At 48.0% G+C, this 14,863-nt stretch overlaps 3 protein-coding genes across 3 annotated transcripts; 2 read left to right on the top strand and 1 right to left on the bottom strand.

Annotated features, from left to right (window-relative positions):
- The first annotated feature begins 1,916 nt into the window (after positions 1–1,916).
- Positions 1,917–3,709, top strand: BKA67DRAFT_580918 (uncharacterized protein). Its single transcript, XM_046103892.1, has one exon. The coding sequence runs from the start codon at positions 2,265–2,267 to the stop codon at positions 3,624–3,626; it is 1,362 nt and encodes a 453-aa protein (XP_045953432.1). The 5' UTR covers positions 1,917–2,264; the 3' UTR covers positions 3,627–3,709.
- A 2,499-nt stretch (positions 3,710–6,208) lies between these two features.
- Positions 6,209–8,326, top strand: BKA67DRAFT_595096 (uncharacterized protein; the record flags this gene model as incomplete). The annotated part of the gene is made up of 3 exons (XM_046105123.1): positions 6,209–6,759; positions 6,809–7,340; positions 7,400–8,326. The coding sequence occupies 3 exons, from the start codon at positions 6,209–6,211 to the stop codon at positions 8,324–8,326; spliced, it is 2,010 nt and encodes a 669-aa protein (XP_045953431.1).
- A 3,347-nt stretch (positions 8,327–11,673) lies between these two features.
- BKA67DRAFT_419295 (uncharacterized protein) lies at positions 11,674–13,301 on the bottom strand. The gene is made up of 2 exons (XM_046096809.1): positions 12,752–13,301; positions 11,674–12,698 (listed from the first exon to the last, which is right to left on the bottom strand). The coding sequence occupies exons 1-2, from the start codon at positions 13,129–13,131 to the stop codon at positions 11,984–11,986; spliced, it is 1,095 nt and encodes a 364-aa protein (XP_045953430.1). The 5' UTR covers positions 13,132–13,301; the 3' UTR covers positions 11,674–11,983.
- Positions 13,302–14,863: the final 1,562 nt, after the last annotated feature.

Genomic DNA, 14,863 nt, shown 5'->3' with positions numbered 1-14,863 from the left:
ATAGCTTCATCATTACTTTGCCCTTAGCAAGAGCCCAAGCTTAGCACCAACCAACAGAGACTCAACTAAGTAAAGAGGGTAATCTCAATGCAAAGACGACACAGACCACAGGCACTCCAAAAGATGTTTTGGTCGGACGCAACATTCGTTCATGTGAGTGGGACAAGCAGTGACTTGCTATCCTTGTAAGTTGCCCGAACCATATGAACTACTTATGATTAACTTTCCACTAGGCAGCCCTGCAAGATAAACATACGTCTGGGAGACGAATGGCAACGATGGGCTAGGCGTCTGTACGGATACCTGAAATTCCACTTATAGAATGCTACAAGAAAGATGGTAACCGATGTCCTAGAACCTCACCACGAAAATAAACATGGATGCAACATATATCGTGGCTCATTTTACGGGTTCTCTAGCTGCGAGAACTATCGAAATACCAGAGAGTCACCACTCTCGGATCACGAAAACAGCAGTATTGCAGATTCTCCGAGCCGTCATCAAGAAGTGAATATTTATTACCATATTAAGGGTTGCCATCCCAAGTTTGTTCGTTTTGATGTACAAGTACTGGCGAACTATTCGCAACAGGGATAGTGGGACATGGCCTTAGAAGTAATAGAGGCAATTTCAATGGAAATGAACATCATCACATATTCTTATCACCTTAACTACGTACGCATCGAAGTCTTATAGCGACAATTACATGTATGATGACTTTGTCACTTTTATCTGATCTGACGCGGGTACCAAAGTCTTCAGCCACTGCTTGCCTCTCTAGATATAATAGAGCATCCTGCTCTATGACTTGGACAGTGATAACTACTGTTCGAATAACGGTTGTTCCAATCTTTTTGGCAGTGCCACACCTTTCCTATTCCATAGGGGCTATCAGAGCCACTACACATCGGTAATCAGTTCAAGAAGAGAGTTACGAAAGAGATATGTCATGGATTGTTTCTATATTTAAATTACGCATTCGGGGAGTTTTCTTTTAGCCTGGCCTTCAATTCGACGCCAACAAGCAACGTAACTTTATATAATAAAATATCCGTCAGTTTTGAATTGGAAAGTGAGTCTTATAGAATCTGAATATTATCTGGATACCGTTTAAAAGAATATGGTTGCAATCTTGACCTGATATGTTGATTATCTGATAACATAATTCAAGCCGATTATCCACGCGAGATTTATACGAAAGGTGAGCATGTTGAGACCTCGTATCATGAATTAATAAATTGGAAGCGCAAATTGCTCCTAAGTATTGCTAGAGCGACCTTTTTAAATGGATATGCCCGTTCTATAAATAGCCTCTAGGGTGACTGACGTCTTCCTCAGATCGGCGTTAATTTTAAGGGATGTGTAAAGCTAGTGCAGATTCTACGGATCCGTAGATGCTCGAATATCATGTTTAGCTTTGATACATCCGTGAGGTAAGTCTAGTCTAGACACTAATTAGATGAAAATGAAAATTCTCTGGAGGCTTTCGAAGGCTACTTTTATAAATATAGATAACACCGATTTAAGCACTAAATCCATAAAGATTATCTTTTTAAGTTTTACTTTATATTGTTCAAGTACAGTAATGTTGAGCAGAGTTTAACCCAAATTGTGGTTGCGTGCCAATTATGGGGCACATTCGTCAATTTTAGTATGACCCGCTTGCCTGCTTGCCTGCTGAAGTCGCCTGGGGAGAACTAGTTTGTCTTTACCCGGATGGTTTACGGATGAGGAGGATGGCGGGGAGAGATTCTGTCGATGGATGCTCCTCTATCTGCATCGCCCTTTTGTCGTTTCCTGTTTTGTTCATTTGGAAAGAAATTTTACTTGGTTTGCCCCAGATAGGATAGATAGACGTACTATTGACTCAAATGAATGGACAACAAAGAGAAATCTTTTGGCGCATTGGCAATAGAAGAGAGAGAGAGAGAGAGAGAGAGAGAGAGAGAGAGAGAGAGAGAGAAATTGAATTCCGCGGAGGATATAGCTTAGGGAGAACGTATGTATTGTGATGATTTCTCTACTTTCAGCTGTGTACCAAGCTGAGCCACCTCGTTTAATATGTTGTATGGCTGCGTGGCTGTGTGGCTGTCAATAATTCAGCACCCTACTTTCACCACCGCAAGACTGTACATATTTGGATTGTTACACCTATTCCCCGTACTCCTTCACTCTTTATCACAAACTCGTGTGCCGACAGAGCCTATAACTCAAGTTTTCTACCATCAGCAGCAATTCATAGCATTGTGTTTTATATTTAGAAAATGGCACCGTATGACTTCATCGCGGAGAAAAACAACCAGGATGAACGATTAGCGTTCGCTCGCAAACTCCTTGACGCGCGCGACGAGATTGTATCCTTTGTAGACTCTCGTCTGAAGTGGGATGGCGCCGGGAAGTACGACGGGTTTTTCAAAGGCTCTTTCAATATAAGCCTGGATGTGAAACGAGGCGATAACGGAGAGCACGTCCTGATTCGTTTCCCTGCCCCAGGAAATATATATGGACCATGGCGAGATGAGAAAGTCAAGAACGAGGTGATGGTCATGAAGTATCTCTCCGAGAATTCTAACATTCCTGTTCCTGGTGTTCGTTGCTGGGGGCTTACCAAGGACAGCCCGCGGCAGCTAGGACCTTTTATAATCATGGACTTTGTGGGAGGGCAGGACCTGAGCGATCTCTTGCAGCTGCCGGCCGAAAATGAGAAGGATGCCATAATTCTAGACCCGGATATTGACGAGACAAGGCTGGATATTATCTATGAGCAGATTGCTAGCTTTATGCTAGAGCTTTCACGCTTGGAATTTCCACGAATCGGTGCAATCTCCAAGAATGCCACTGGCCAGTGGTCCGTCACTGGACGGCCACTAACGTACGATATGAATGAAGTTGTCACCTTGGGGGGTTACCTTGCGGAAGAGCTCGTCATTAAGGAGCCTTTCGATCATTCTGGTGCCTACTTCGCGGCGCGCGCACAATGCCTCCAAGCACACCTTGAAGCTCAACGGAACATTGCCGGTGATGATGAAGACCTCGCCAGGGATGAATTTGTTGCACGCCGCGGCTTTGCCAAACTAATCCCTGAGCACGGCATCATCGATGACAATGGCCCTTTCCTGCTGTTTTGTGACGACCTGCGGCCTACAAACATGCTCGTAAACCCGAACACCCTTCGCATCACCGCAGTGCTTGACTGGGAGTTCACCAATACTATGCCATCGCAATATGCCAATGACGTACCTTGGTGGTTGCTCCTTAAGCAGCCAGCAAGCTGGGTTTGCGATGGTGAAATACAGGAATTTCTTGACCTCTTTATACCGCGAATGGAACAATTCATACGTGCGGTGATTCGCATCGAGGCCAAGTCCCCGCCTATAGCTGGGCAACTACGCCTCTCAGCCCGCATGCGAGACTCTTGGGACAGCGGGCGTTTCTGGTTCAACCTCGCGTCACGAAGTAGCTTCGACTTCGGCGAAATTTTCTGGGACGCACTGCATAAAAAGGATCTGCGCGGGGGGATATTGGACATGGCGACACTCGCCGAGAAGGAAAGTTTTGTGAAACGGAAGATGGACCAGTTCGATAAGTATCGAAAAGAGAGAGAAAGTGACGGTCGCTTCTGCTAATTAGTACAATTGGATTTGTTAATCTCAATTTGATGGAATAGTTTCGGTGTTTTCACTCGAGCATGATGGGACATTCAAAGCGCACATAGCATTTTGGAATATCTTATTAGCTAGCGAAACGCAGTACTGTCTTCTAGTCCCATTTTGCTAAGCACGATTGGCAAGGCTCTGAAACTTGGACCCCACGGCGGAGAAGCGGCCCAACAAAGTCTTCGTGCATCGCTTGAAGTTGTGAAGTTACTGCATTCATGGGAACATACCGTATTCAAATGCTTCAATCTAGAGCCGATCCCCATCACCGCCTATTTCTGCTCTACGCCTCCTTTAACATAAGGTACATCGCATATTGAAAAGCTATACGGCAATCATGATGAGTACTCAGTCGGGCATACGGCGCCCACCAACATCGATCTGCTCCGACTGATCTAGGCTATACTACCGTCCCAGTATCGCTTTCAGCTCACGTCAACGGTCGTGGGAAGAATACCTAATGATACCATGTGTCTGCCAACACCTTTGGGTCCTCCCGGGCTTCGCGAAGGATTTCCCCCATCAAAAGATAGAGCTCCGGCTCCGGTCCCTTCCACTTCTCGCCGTTCGGGAATACCTTCCTCCGTAGTCTATTGACTGAAGGTATTAATGGCTGATAGTACAACGTAAAGTTTTCTACTATAACCTTGAGAAATCACTCTAGTCACTTATCGTGCTAACCTTTGATCAGACTAGCTTATGATAGCTTTTGTAATTCCAACTATCACACTCCGTTGGCCCGATGTTTCTGTTCTTCGCGTCGTAATGGGGTGCAAACCCAAAAGAACACCCAAAAGAATGACCTAAGGTCGTGTATAAATGGATGTTGCTCGCCTAGAAGCGCCACTGTCCTAGTTTCACCCCGTGCTCTTGAGGCACCTTTTCGTTGCTCTCGGAAAGCGAGGTCTAAGTTAATTGAAAACTAATAGAGGTTATAACCCCGCTAAATACGGTGATTTTTTAACTTGAATAATAATTAAATAGTAATCGTTCGAGTAAATTGAAGAATAAAATGAGTTCTTTTTAAGGGTTATACTTAATGTGTCTAGCTGCTTGATCGATTTGCAGTGCTTTAAGTAGCAAACCAAATCTACGTCTTCATGGTCTCTTGTGGTCTGGAACGATGTCCGTAGGCCGGAAAACTGCACAGGTCTCATCATGTAAGCCCCGAAGGTAACTGCCCAGGCGAGCCTGTAAATCGTGAGGACCAAACGAAGGCCAACAAATCAGAATGACAGCTGCATGTATTATTTCTTGGGCTAAACTCTCTACAAAGGCGTCGCCGTTCGGGCGCTATCAGATTTAACTCCATTTTTGGCTCCCGCCTCGCGCTAGGGAGGCCCGGCCATTGAGCCACTTCTACAGTAGTAATGCACCATCAGCGGCCACAAGTCGGCTCGGTTGACGGTTGACGGTTGACCCATGGAATGCCGTCACCAGCACCCTAGTCATCCGTCTCCTTCAAAGCCATCAATTAGTTCCCCTTCCCCCACAGACGGAAGCTGTTTATCGTTGTTGCCTCATTTAGCAATTGTGGTATTCTGGTTCGAACGCCACACAGGGTTAACCAGCTGCAAGATTTATGGCTGTTTTACAACTCACACATTTCAGAATCAGGAGGGCGGTTGCCAAACATCCACAGACCAACAAGTGATGCCGCCCCCACCCATTATGTAGCAAATTGCATGAAGTCGACCGATGGACCCAGCGATGGACCTCTCGTGACGGAAACAGTCCATCTTCAGAATTACCGAGGGATATACCTTGTTTTCATCCTCCAACCTAGAGTCACTTATTCTGTAGCTGGCGAACTCGATCTTTGGAGCCTTGGAGCATAATCCCCTCATCGTTGTTGGCGAATCACAGACTCTCCTCTGCTGCCGGCCTGCCATAGTGCAGCGGCTCAACCCCCCTTCTTCGTGCATTTGCGTTGCATTGCGAGGGGCCTGGCAGCTTTCGCATTGGACACCCCGAGCGGATTTAGCGGTCTAAGGGACTGGGACTTTGTCACCGGACATCTAGCTCGCACGTCTGCGCTGTGATCGACCCATCAGCTGCGCTTCATTGTGATCGAAGCTTCATTACCATAAGCGCCAGCTCCGTCGCCACGTCTGTCCGATTACTGAACATATGCTCTTGCAAGACTTCTTTCCTACTACAGCGTTTGAGTTCATCTTCAAAGGTTATTCATTAGACCCTCATCTTGTAATCTATCCGTGACGAGGCGGATTGGAGGCTCCAAGACGGGTCCCATCCTCTCACCACTTCTCCACTATACCGTCCCGCCTTACCGGGCCATCTGGCGGTCATCTCATGGATGCAGTTGTTGTTCATGCTCTTGTCCAATCACTGCAACCCCACTGAATGAATTACTGTAGGGACTGACTGAATGGCAACTGATCGGTCGTCACACCCCCACCACTATCGGCCGGAGGGTTGGGCACATCTCGACACTCATTGCCCGGCTTTTCGTCTCTTCTCACCTTTCCCGCCAGCGTGCGATGACCATGCCGGCTCACAAGCCTCCGTTCCCAGATGGAAGCACAACCGCCATGAATGCGAACAGCCTCCCTGAGTTAGCAGAGGCCGACTTCCTCAGTCAGGTATTTCAAGTTACGCCGGATAGCTCGGCGACAATCGTCGAAGACTTGATCAAGAAAGCTGCAAGTTTGGGCATCGCAGTGCCGCGATCGTCCAACGTATTCGCAAGCGCCGACACACATGCAACACGCAACACCTCCAGCGCAGACTCGAGCGCCACATCGAATACCAGCCATGCGCGAACTGCTTCGGCCGAATCCAAGTGCTCAGCCAGCACTACTCTCACGTCTGCCGATGACTATATTGAGCCTGCGCCGAATGCGCTAACTTGCAAAAGATCGCGGACTTTGGCGTTCTCTCAATATGACAAGTACCTGAGTCAAGTTGACCCCAACCTTGGCCAACCAAAGGTCATACACATTCCTCCACCAACGAAGCGCCACCATTCATCGCCCAGTCTGTTCAGTATCAGCACAAGAAAGGGCTATCTTGATATCAGGGATAGGATCTTGTGGCTGCGCGGGAGAAGGAAAACCTCACCATTTCCGGAAGTTTTTGTCAAGTACGTGAGTACGTCATAATGGCATGACGCTGGGCTAACACAATTATAGTTCTTGTAGCGCATGTCGAGAAGACTTCAAGCCTGATCAGACACTTGAGAAGCTGCCGTGCGGCCATAGCTACTGTACAAACTGTGTTCGAATCATGATCAACCAATCTACGAGGGATGAGACAAAAATGCCTCCACGGTGTTGCACGCAGCCAATACCAGGGTCAGTCATCCGGTCACTTCTGAGCCGTGAGGAACAGATTGCTTTCCTGAAGGCAGTACAGCAGTTCTCCACTCCGTGGGAGAACCGTGTATTCTGTTCAAATCCAAACTGTGACGAGTTCATTCCACCAAAGACCAAAGTCGACCCGAAACACCCCTTCCAAGTCACATGCCGCGAATGTCATACCAAAGTTTGTGTAATGTGTAAAAGAGGTGCACATCCTCTAGGATATGATTGTCCATCAGATACGGAATTAGAAGCCGTCCTGAAAATTGGCGAGGCATCGGGCTGGAGGAGGTGTTATAAGTGTCGCAACTTGGTCGAGCTTACTCAGGGCTGTAGCCACATGACTTGTCGATGCCGGGCCCAGGTGAGTCAACCTTCATTGCCGCCAATCGACACTGGTTTACATGCTTATGCCATTATTAGTTTTGCTACGTCTGTGGCGGTGTCTGGGACGCTTCTGTTGGGTGTCCCAACTTCTGTAACGGGGAGGAGGAGTTGGAACGCAGAAGACTTGAAGAAGCAGAACGGTTAGCCGCACGAGAGGCGGAAGAAGCCCTCGCGAAAGAAGAAGCCGAGAAAGAAGCTGCAGGCAGAGCTGATGCCGAGAAGCGGACCCAGGAGTCTAGAGAATTTCAAGTATTGCGAAAGGTTCAAATAGAAGAAATGGAGCGCTTCCGGGTCTACGAAAGGAAGACGAAATGGCTTATGTGGTCCAGGCAATCCCAGGAAAAATTGGCATTGGTGGAAAAGCATTCAAGTACGATCGAGAAGATGAAAGAGCGGCATTCGAAAACAACGACCAATCTGGAAGATCGCCAAGTCCAGGCGGAAATCGAGCTACGCAGCACTTTGGAGCAAAGCGAACGAAATGTTCGCATTCGCCTCAAGCACATGGAAGCCTATTGCGACGGTATTGGCCAGAAGACAAATCCAGATATGCCCAAACGCGTTGTCACTGAAAGAGATCTTCGCGAACTCGGACAACAGTATAATTTGGAGAAGAACATGCGACAATTACATCAAGCAAAAATAAACGTGATGCGAGACCGGCAAGCAAAGGCTCTAGAGGAGCTCCAACAACGACAGGAGGATGAGCTGGAAAAGCTCCAGGACAAGAACCGGGCGGAAGTTGAGGCTGTGGAATCTATCTTTGCAGACCAGGAGGACACTCTTGCGATAACTTTGCATCGACGCAGGCAGACCATCACTAAGCGCTGGGGTTTGTCTATGAGAATATTGCAGAAAGAGAAAGAAGCAGAGACTGGTCTCAGGTTCTCAATCCTGGTCCCCATGGAGTGGCCTCCGGAGAGGGAATCCTCCGAAGGCGGATTATGGGCTGTGGAAGAATGATTTACGACCGGGCGCAGGAAAGTGAGATACGAAACATAATACGCGTTCCGGCAGAGTAATACGCAGTAGTGATACTTTCATTGGCTTCGAAAGGGATATACCAGGAAGTGGGCACGGCGTTTTTGTTATTTCGACCACATTGGGAAAGCTTGTGACAAGCTTGTGGCGCGTCGCATCCTTTATTTCATTTGATTGGAAGCACTTCAGTTATGGATATACCCAGCCATCATTGGCAACGAGCACGCATTTACTGGACGTTGGCATAGAGAAGTTCTGAATAAATAATAGCGAGGTGATGGGTATTTATACCTTTGTTTCATTCTCAAGGCTCGTGTTGGGTTTTATACGCACCGCTGCTCTCGAATCGTTTCTTGGTTCAATAACCGGTTTTCGTCGATACTTTCACCATAGCCAGAATACTATCTCACAGAAACATAACTGCTTTCTGCTGAAGTGAATACAGACGTGTAGTAGTGCTAGTTCTATTTTAGACTAGCTGATGCTATGATGCCATTCAGCTCAATGTTTTTCAGTGTCCAAGCAAGCACATACAAACTGTTCTCGGTAGCATAGAAACCAATATCCAATTGCTGCAACCACAATAACCCACCTAGTTTGTTTTATACTTCAGCATTCCCTCAAAACTATCGTACATCTATTTAGTGCTGGTACCTTTTAGGATTACTTCATATAAATAGTCAAAGCTCACTCAACAGATGTAGCATTCGTGGGTTTCTTCAAACTCCACCGCCCGCCCAACTATTACGGTCTGGTTCGTAAAACATCGACTTGAAATGACACCGTGATCAATACTGTCAATAAGCTCCATCACATATACCTGGATTTCTTTACTGATCGGCCCAGCTTCGAAATGCTCCTGACCAGGTGGGAGAGCTTAAAGGTGGGACGAGTTTGAAGGAAGCCACCGCCGCATAGGCCATCGCGCCGACGGACTGGTCTCTTGAGGGTGTGCTCCCCAGGCAGATCTATTCCCGGAACTTGGGATATAATGCCTATAAGTGAGACCATGAGCAAAGTGATGCAGGGACAAATAATTTGCCGTAGATGAAATACGAAGCGTAGTGTTCAATAAATTGTCCCTCCACATATCTCGTGAACTGTTCTTGCTTGGGTCGATAGTACCAAACGCATTGCCTGTCTCGCTCAATGTGACTTTGGTAAGAAGTTCTTAGAAGGTCTCTCGCCAACCATGACATAACAAGTTGCCAGACGAGACGTCACCAATCAAACCTAGGCTGTGAATTAACTCTCATGCCTTGTGTGAGCGCCTCACGTTAACCAGGTAGACCCCGTAGAAGGTATAGAGTATCAATAGTGTATACTATCGAATTTCGAGGTCGATATAGACAAGGTGTTTGGTATTTATCGCCCAAATATGTTAAGATTTTGTTAAATAAGAGTGATCGTCTTCCTTGACTTTCTTCCTGCCGTTTCTCCTGGAACCCGGCTCCAACCGAGTGGCGGCCATTCATCGGTTCTCATCCCCCATCCTCAACATCGACTTCTTCCAAGTTCAATAAATTTCTCAGGGACATCAAGCCCGCGCACAGTTTATTAGCGCCGCATAGTGTAGGGACCTCAGAGTCGTATAAACGGGACATATTCTTAAGGCACTCAAGAAAAAAAGTAACAATCATAAACTCTTCGTAACCAGTATTTGAGGAACATCTTATTTCATATTGAAGCCCGCTCAGGTGGTCATTAGAGCCACAATTATTGTTATTACTTGGGAAGGCCATAAAGACGTACATTCCGAACATAGAGCTCCACAAGAATGATTAGCCGGCACTGAAGTGGAAGGTCCCGTTTCTACGGGCAAGTACCCAGAAAGACAAAGGAAGAGAGACGTCATCAATGACACATTTCTTTTTCTAATGATGATATTCCCACGCTTCACGTTCCACATCTTGACACCAGCACGGGTTTGTAAGCCTAACTCAAGCAGTAGAAGGTGGAGCCTGTGCAAGTCGTCTAGATGCGATCTCGACCATCGGTAACAAATGCGTCCAGAGCATAATTAGTACATCGAGCAATTGAGCTTGTTTTCAACTATTTTTAGAGTATGCCATTGTCATTATCAAGCTCCCAAATTAATCTAGGTGGTAGTTTCCAGTCCCCCAAAAGAATTGGTGCAGGGCTCAAATGCCTTGACCACCTCGCAGCTCGCGTCAAGCTCCCATGGGCGTCAAAAGGATGTATGCGGGTCGGGGGTGGATCAAACCGCTAAGTCTCCGTCCCGTGTCGCAGAATCGAAACCAGCTTGGCGGCTATTTTCGGCAGGTCGGGACGCCCGATCCCAATGAACTCGGCAGAGCTGCCTTCAGCTGAGAAGAGACTCACGATCGTTGGCGCATCAATCTCAAGTGCGGTGGGCTATCTTTTGCGCTGGGGAACTGTCCCTCGGTATCTCAAGGGAGACTGTAGGATCACCAATTAGTCTAGCTTGGAACTCGTCAACGAGCTGCTTGTAGTATGGTCTCCCATTTCTCTTCTAGCTATCCAGCAACCATTGGACGAACACAAAGAAATGTAACTAATTTTCGAAAAACAATCAATCTTCTAAATGTACAAGCGACTTGTGGTATAGAGCATCATTATAACATAAATAAAATAGAGAGTCATATGCCTCTGACCATTCTCGGTCGGCTGGTATTGCAAGCAATAATCAACGAACACAACGAGGAAGGCGAACATATCCATCCCTCTCATCCAAAGAACCATCAAGTTCAGAACCCCCATAATCGGACAGCTGCCGATGCATGAACCCATTACCTCGTCTCTACAGCCAGCCATCTACAGTCCGGCCCGACACGTCCTAGTCTCGAACTTTTCCCAGAAAAGCTCTAAGACGCATTACAGGTGGTCTGCTGTGCCGAGCACTGCGCAAGCGTGGCACCTTTAGCCTTTCCGCCGTTGACTGCGTCCGCGCACGAGTTGAACTGTATATCGCATGACCGCTGTTTTGCCGCTGCTTGGTTGACAAATGTGTTACCACTGTAGTGAGAGTCAGCATACATACTTGCAATTTGGATTTTGACTAGACCACTTACTTGACTGCAAACGGCCGACTCGGGTCACCAGACTGTGTCACTGCCGGTGCCGCTCCGCCCACGGCGGCGCTTACTGTCGTTGACGACCCCGCTGGAATGTAGTCAGTAAATGGTACTTGGTAACAACGTAGACAATAGTGTAAGTAAGAAGCATCGACTTCAGCAGACTCTCGACCAATCTTAACAGCAGCTGATTCTTCCTCGTAGACCGAGCACACGTTCATTCGGAGTTGTTGTTTGTACTTACTCCACGACCGTTTGCTATATTATTGTTAGTTACCTAATCAAACCTAGGAGGCTGGAAGTCGCTAAGCTGCGACTGACGGTGTGGTGAGATCATGTATGATTGGAGTGGCTGGAGGAGCTAGTGGAACTGTGTGATTGGAAAGAAGCTGCTGTTGTAGTGGAGGAAGAAGCTGCTGTTGTGATGGAAAGAGTCTGCTGTAATCTGCTGTGGAGAGTGTGTCTGTGACTGTATCTGATGCTTTGTAAAGCAAGGCAGGATGATCTGTGTGAGGCTTATGTTGAAAAGATCGGAGACGGTACTATAGCGTCTTGACTTCTAGGAATGTTTGAAAGTAAAGATTTACTTACCATTGCCTCCTGCGTTCGCATTGCCTCCTGCATTCGCATTGCCTCCTGCGTTCGCATTGCCTCCTGCGTTCGCATTGCCTCCTGCGTTGTTGGCAGTGCCTCCTGCGTTGTTGGCATTGCCTCCTGCATTGTTGGCATTGCCTCCTGCGTTGTTGGCATTGCCTCCAACAGTGAACCGGACACAGTCATCTTGAGGGCCACGCTGGGCGACGGGCATGAGGACAGGCTGGTGGTTGGCGGCACCAGTCATCGAGCAGACACGGTAGTTTCCAGCGGGCAGACCCCCTGCGACATCAGCGGATAGCAAGCCGTTTCCGTTACCAGCATCATTGATTCCCTTGAAGAAGGCGAATTGAGTGGCATCGAGAGCCTTGGTTGGGTTCAAACTGTTGCCAGTATCTTGAACGACAACGTGAGTGTGGCCGATGACTTGTCCGCTGCCATCAAGATCCTGAGGGGCAGAGTAGTAAGTGCTATCAGGGTTGGTGAAGGTGCCGGCAGCGAGGTTAGCCATTTGAACAGAAATCTTGAAGTCTTGGTTCGCAGCAATGTTGTCGCCATTCTGAGGGTTAACAAACACGGCCGAGATCATCTTGGCCTGGGCTGGCATTTTGCCCATGGGAATACCGTTGCAAGAACCTTGCTTCTGTTGCAGGCCGTTGGTGAGAGTCTCGCCCTGACAGAAGTTGATGAAGTTGGCCGCGTCCCTAATCGCAATGTTAGTAGAGGAAAGTGCCCCTCAAAATGCCATATCACTCACGTTGCGGATTTGGCCTGTCCGGCACTGGCACCCTGAGAGCCGTCGGCGGCACTGCCAGTCTGAATAGCATTGGCAGCAAGACAAGCACTGCCGGCGGCGTTGTTGTTCCCGCCGTTGTTCCCGCCGTTGTTGGCATTGCCATTGTTTCCAGTAGCCGCGGTGTTGGTGGCAGCGGCAGCAGTGGAGGTAGCTTTGTTCTGGTTTCCTGCATTGCCTGCGTTTCCTCCGTTGCCGCCGCGGTTGCCGCCACGATTCTGTCGACCCTGAAGAGACCGGCTAGCCCGCTGGTGAAGAACGTTGTCGAAAGGATCCCGGATAACGGAAGCCTCTGCCATGGCGGACAGGCTTAGGAGCCCAACAAGTACACTCTTGACCAACATTGTGACTGATAACGTGATCTGAACTGATGATTCGTGGATTCTCGTTCGTTGTCTGGACGACTCTTTTCGAAGTAATAATAAATACTAGGGCGTATGCTCAAACTGGTTCCAGACCGTTTTCGAAAGCTGAAATAAAAAGGTCACAGACTCTTTGTTGAAGGTGGATAGAAACAGAAGAAGCTGTAAGGAACGAATGAATGGAAGACCACACTACCAGCGCAAATGCGAGAAGAGAAGAAAAGAATGATGAAAATGTTGGAGAACCCAAGAACGAAATAGATGGATTGAACAAGATGGCATGAAAGCCAAGACTTGACATTCTTATATACGGACTGGAGAGAATGGTTTCAAGGTTGACCAGGTGCTTGAAGGTGGTGGTGCATGGCCAAGCTTTCCACAATCAGCACTACATCACGGCGCCCCATGTCGAGTGTCATGGGCAGGACCCGTATCCACAATCTCTAAACGTCGACAGGGAACTTGAGAAGAGACGGAGTAGAGAAGATGACAGGACTTTGCATGAGTCCCGGGCAGGCCTCGAAGCGGGACACGGGAAGGATGAGCGAGCGAGTATCTGAGCCGGTTCGACAAGTTAGACTTAAGAACCTTGTTCGTCTGACTCTTGGCGCTACCAGGGGGTCCTGACCCCAATGCCAGACTGAAGACGTTACGGACAACGAGATGGCACTGCAACACTGATCAGCCGGGACAATTTCAGCTCGTCAAATCTCATGCCCCAGTCTCCAATGATAATACCCAATGATAGATCAGGCACCATCCAAATAATGCTCAAGCCCTATGTTCGGGGGTGTTGTGGAGGAGCTGTTGTGTGTTTATTGCGATAACCACTGCTCGCTTAACAGAGTTACTGACCTAGGTTAGGTTACTACATACATAACTCCACGAGTAATTGTCGTTGCATAAACTGGACTAGTTTAGTGAAGTATACGCAGTAACTCTGATTATATTATCAAGATTTCCCTAAAGGGAATACACATGTTGCGTATGTAAAGGCTGAACTGAGTCCGCTGATGATCGAGAAAGGCGCCCGTCCCTTTTGCGGGGGCCTGGCCTGCCTAGGTCGCTTGAAAATGGATTTGGTTTGCGGCTCAAGATGTCGCAGGTCCCACCCCAGACCCCTACCAGCCAGAAAGCAGCCAATCCCGAACGCCCCCAGTTTTGAATATCAAGCAAGTCATGTTTCGGCTCAAGCGACGATGAAGCAGACCGAGACGACATGGATAAGCGCGAAATCTGAGCGCACACAATACCGCACCTGTAATGCGACTGTATTGCTGCATTGTGCACTCGCGTCCCATATTTTCCAGCTATCGTGTGTGGCTGTTCATCCCTTGGTGTCCTACCATCCGGACTTGCACTGCGATGTGGATGCACACAAGACTACAGTACAGCATCCCAACGGCGCAAAGTCGAAACAACATCCTCGTTGCTACTCGCCGTACGGTAATAAGATCGGCGCAATCCAAAGATGGTAGTGGAATCGCAACTGCATCAGCCCCAATAAACTGATCTTGGCGAAACTACTGTAGGAAGCCGCCAAGCTACACGTAGTTGATCTTGCACCAGGCACAGCTTTCAGATACCTACATTTCAACTCATCAAGCCGGACAATCGAATTACCTGTGGCCCGACAATCAGTTAATGGAGTGCTTCTTCCCAACTTACATACATGTACGGAGTAGGCTGAGCACCCAAGTGCACAGCGCCTTGC

The sequence above is a fragment of the Truncatella angustata genome, assembly GCF_020726525.1.
Source record: "Truncatella angustata strain MPI-SDFR-AT-0073 chromosome Unknown BKA67scaffold_9, whole genome shotgun sequence".
Classification (NCBI taxonomy): Eukaryota; Fungi; Ascomycota; class Sordariomycetes; order Amphisphaeriales; family Sporocadaceae; genus Truncatella; species Truncatella angustata.
The sequence above is the reverse complement of the archived record's forward strand: the minus strand, read 5'-3'. Positions and strand labels throughout refer to the sequence as shown.

Bases quoted from the DNA above. Each gene is read 5' to 3' on its own strand.
- BKA67DRAFT_419295 (XM_046096809.1), bottom strand. From the start codon at position 13,131: ATGTTGGTCAAGAGTGTACTTGTTGGGCTCCTAAGCCTGTCCGCCATG. The intron at 12,699-12,751 runs GTGAGTGATATG...CATTGCGATTAG, and splicing joins GGACAGGCCAAATCCGCAAC to GGACGCGGCCAACTTCATCA.
- BKA67DRAFT_580918 (XM_046103892.1), top strand. From the start codon at position 2,265: ATGGCACCGTATGACTTCATCGCGGAGAAAAACAACCAGGATGAACGA.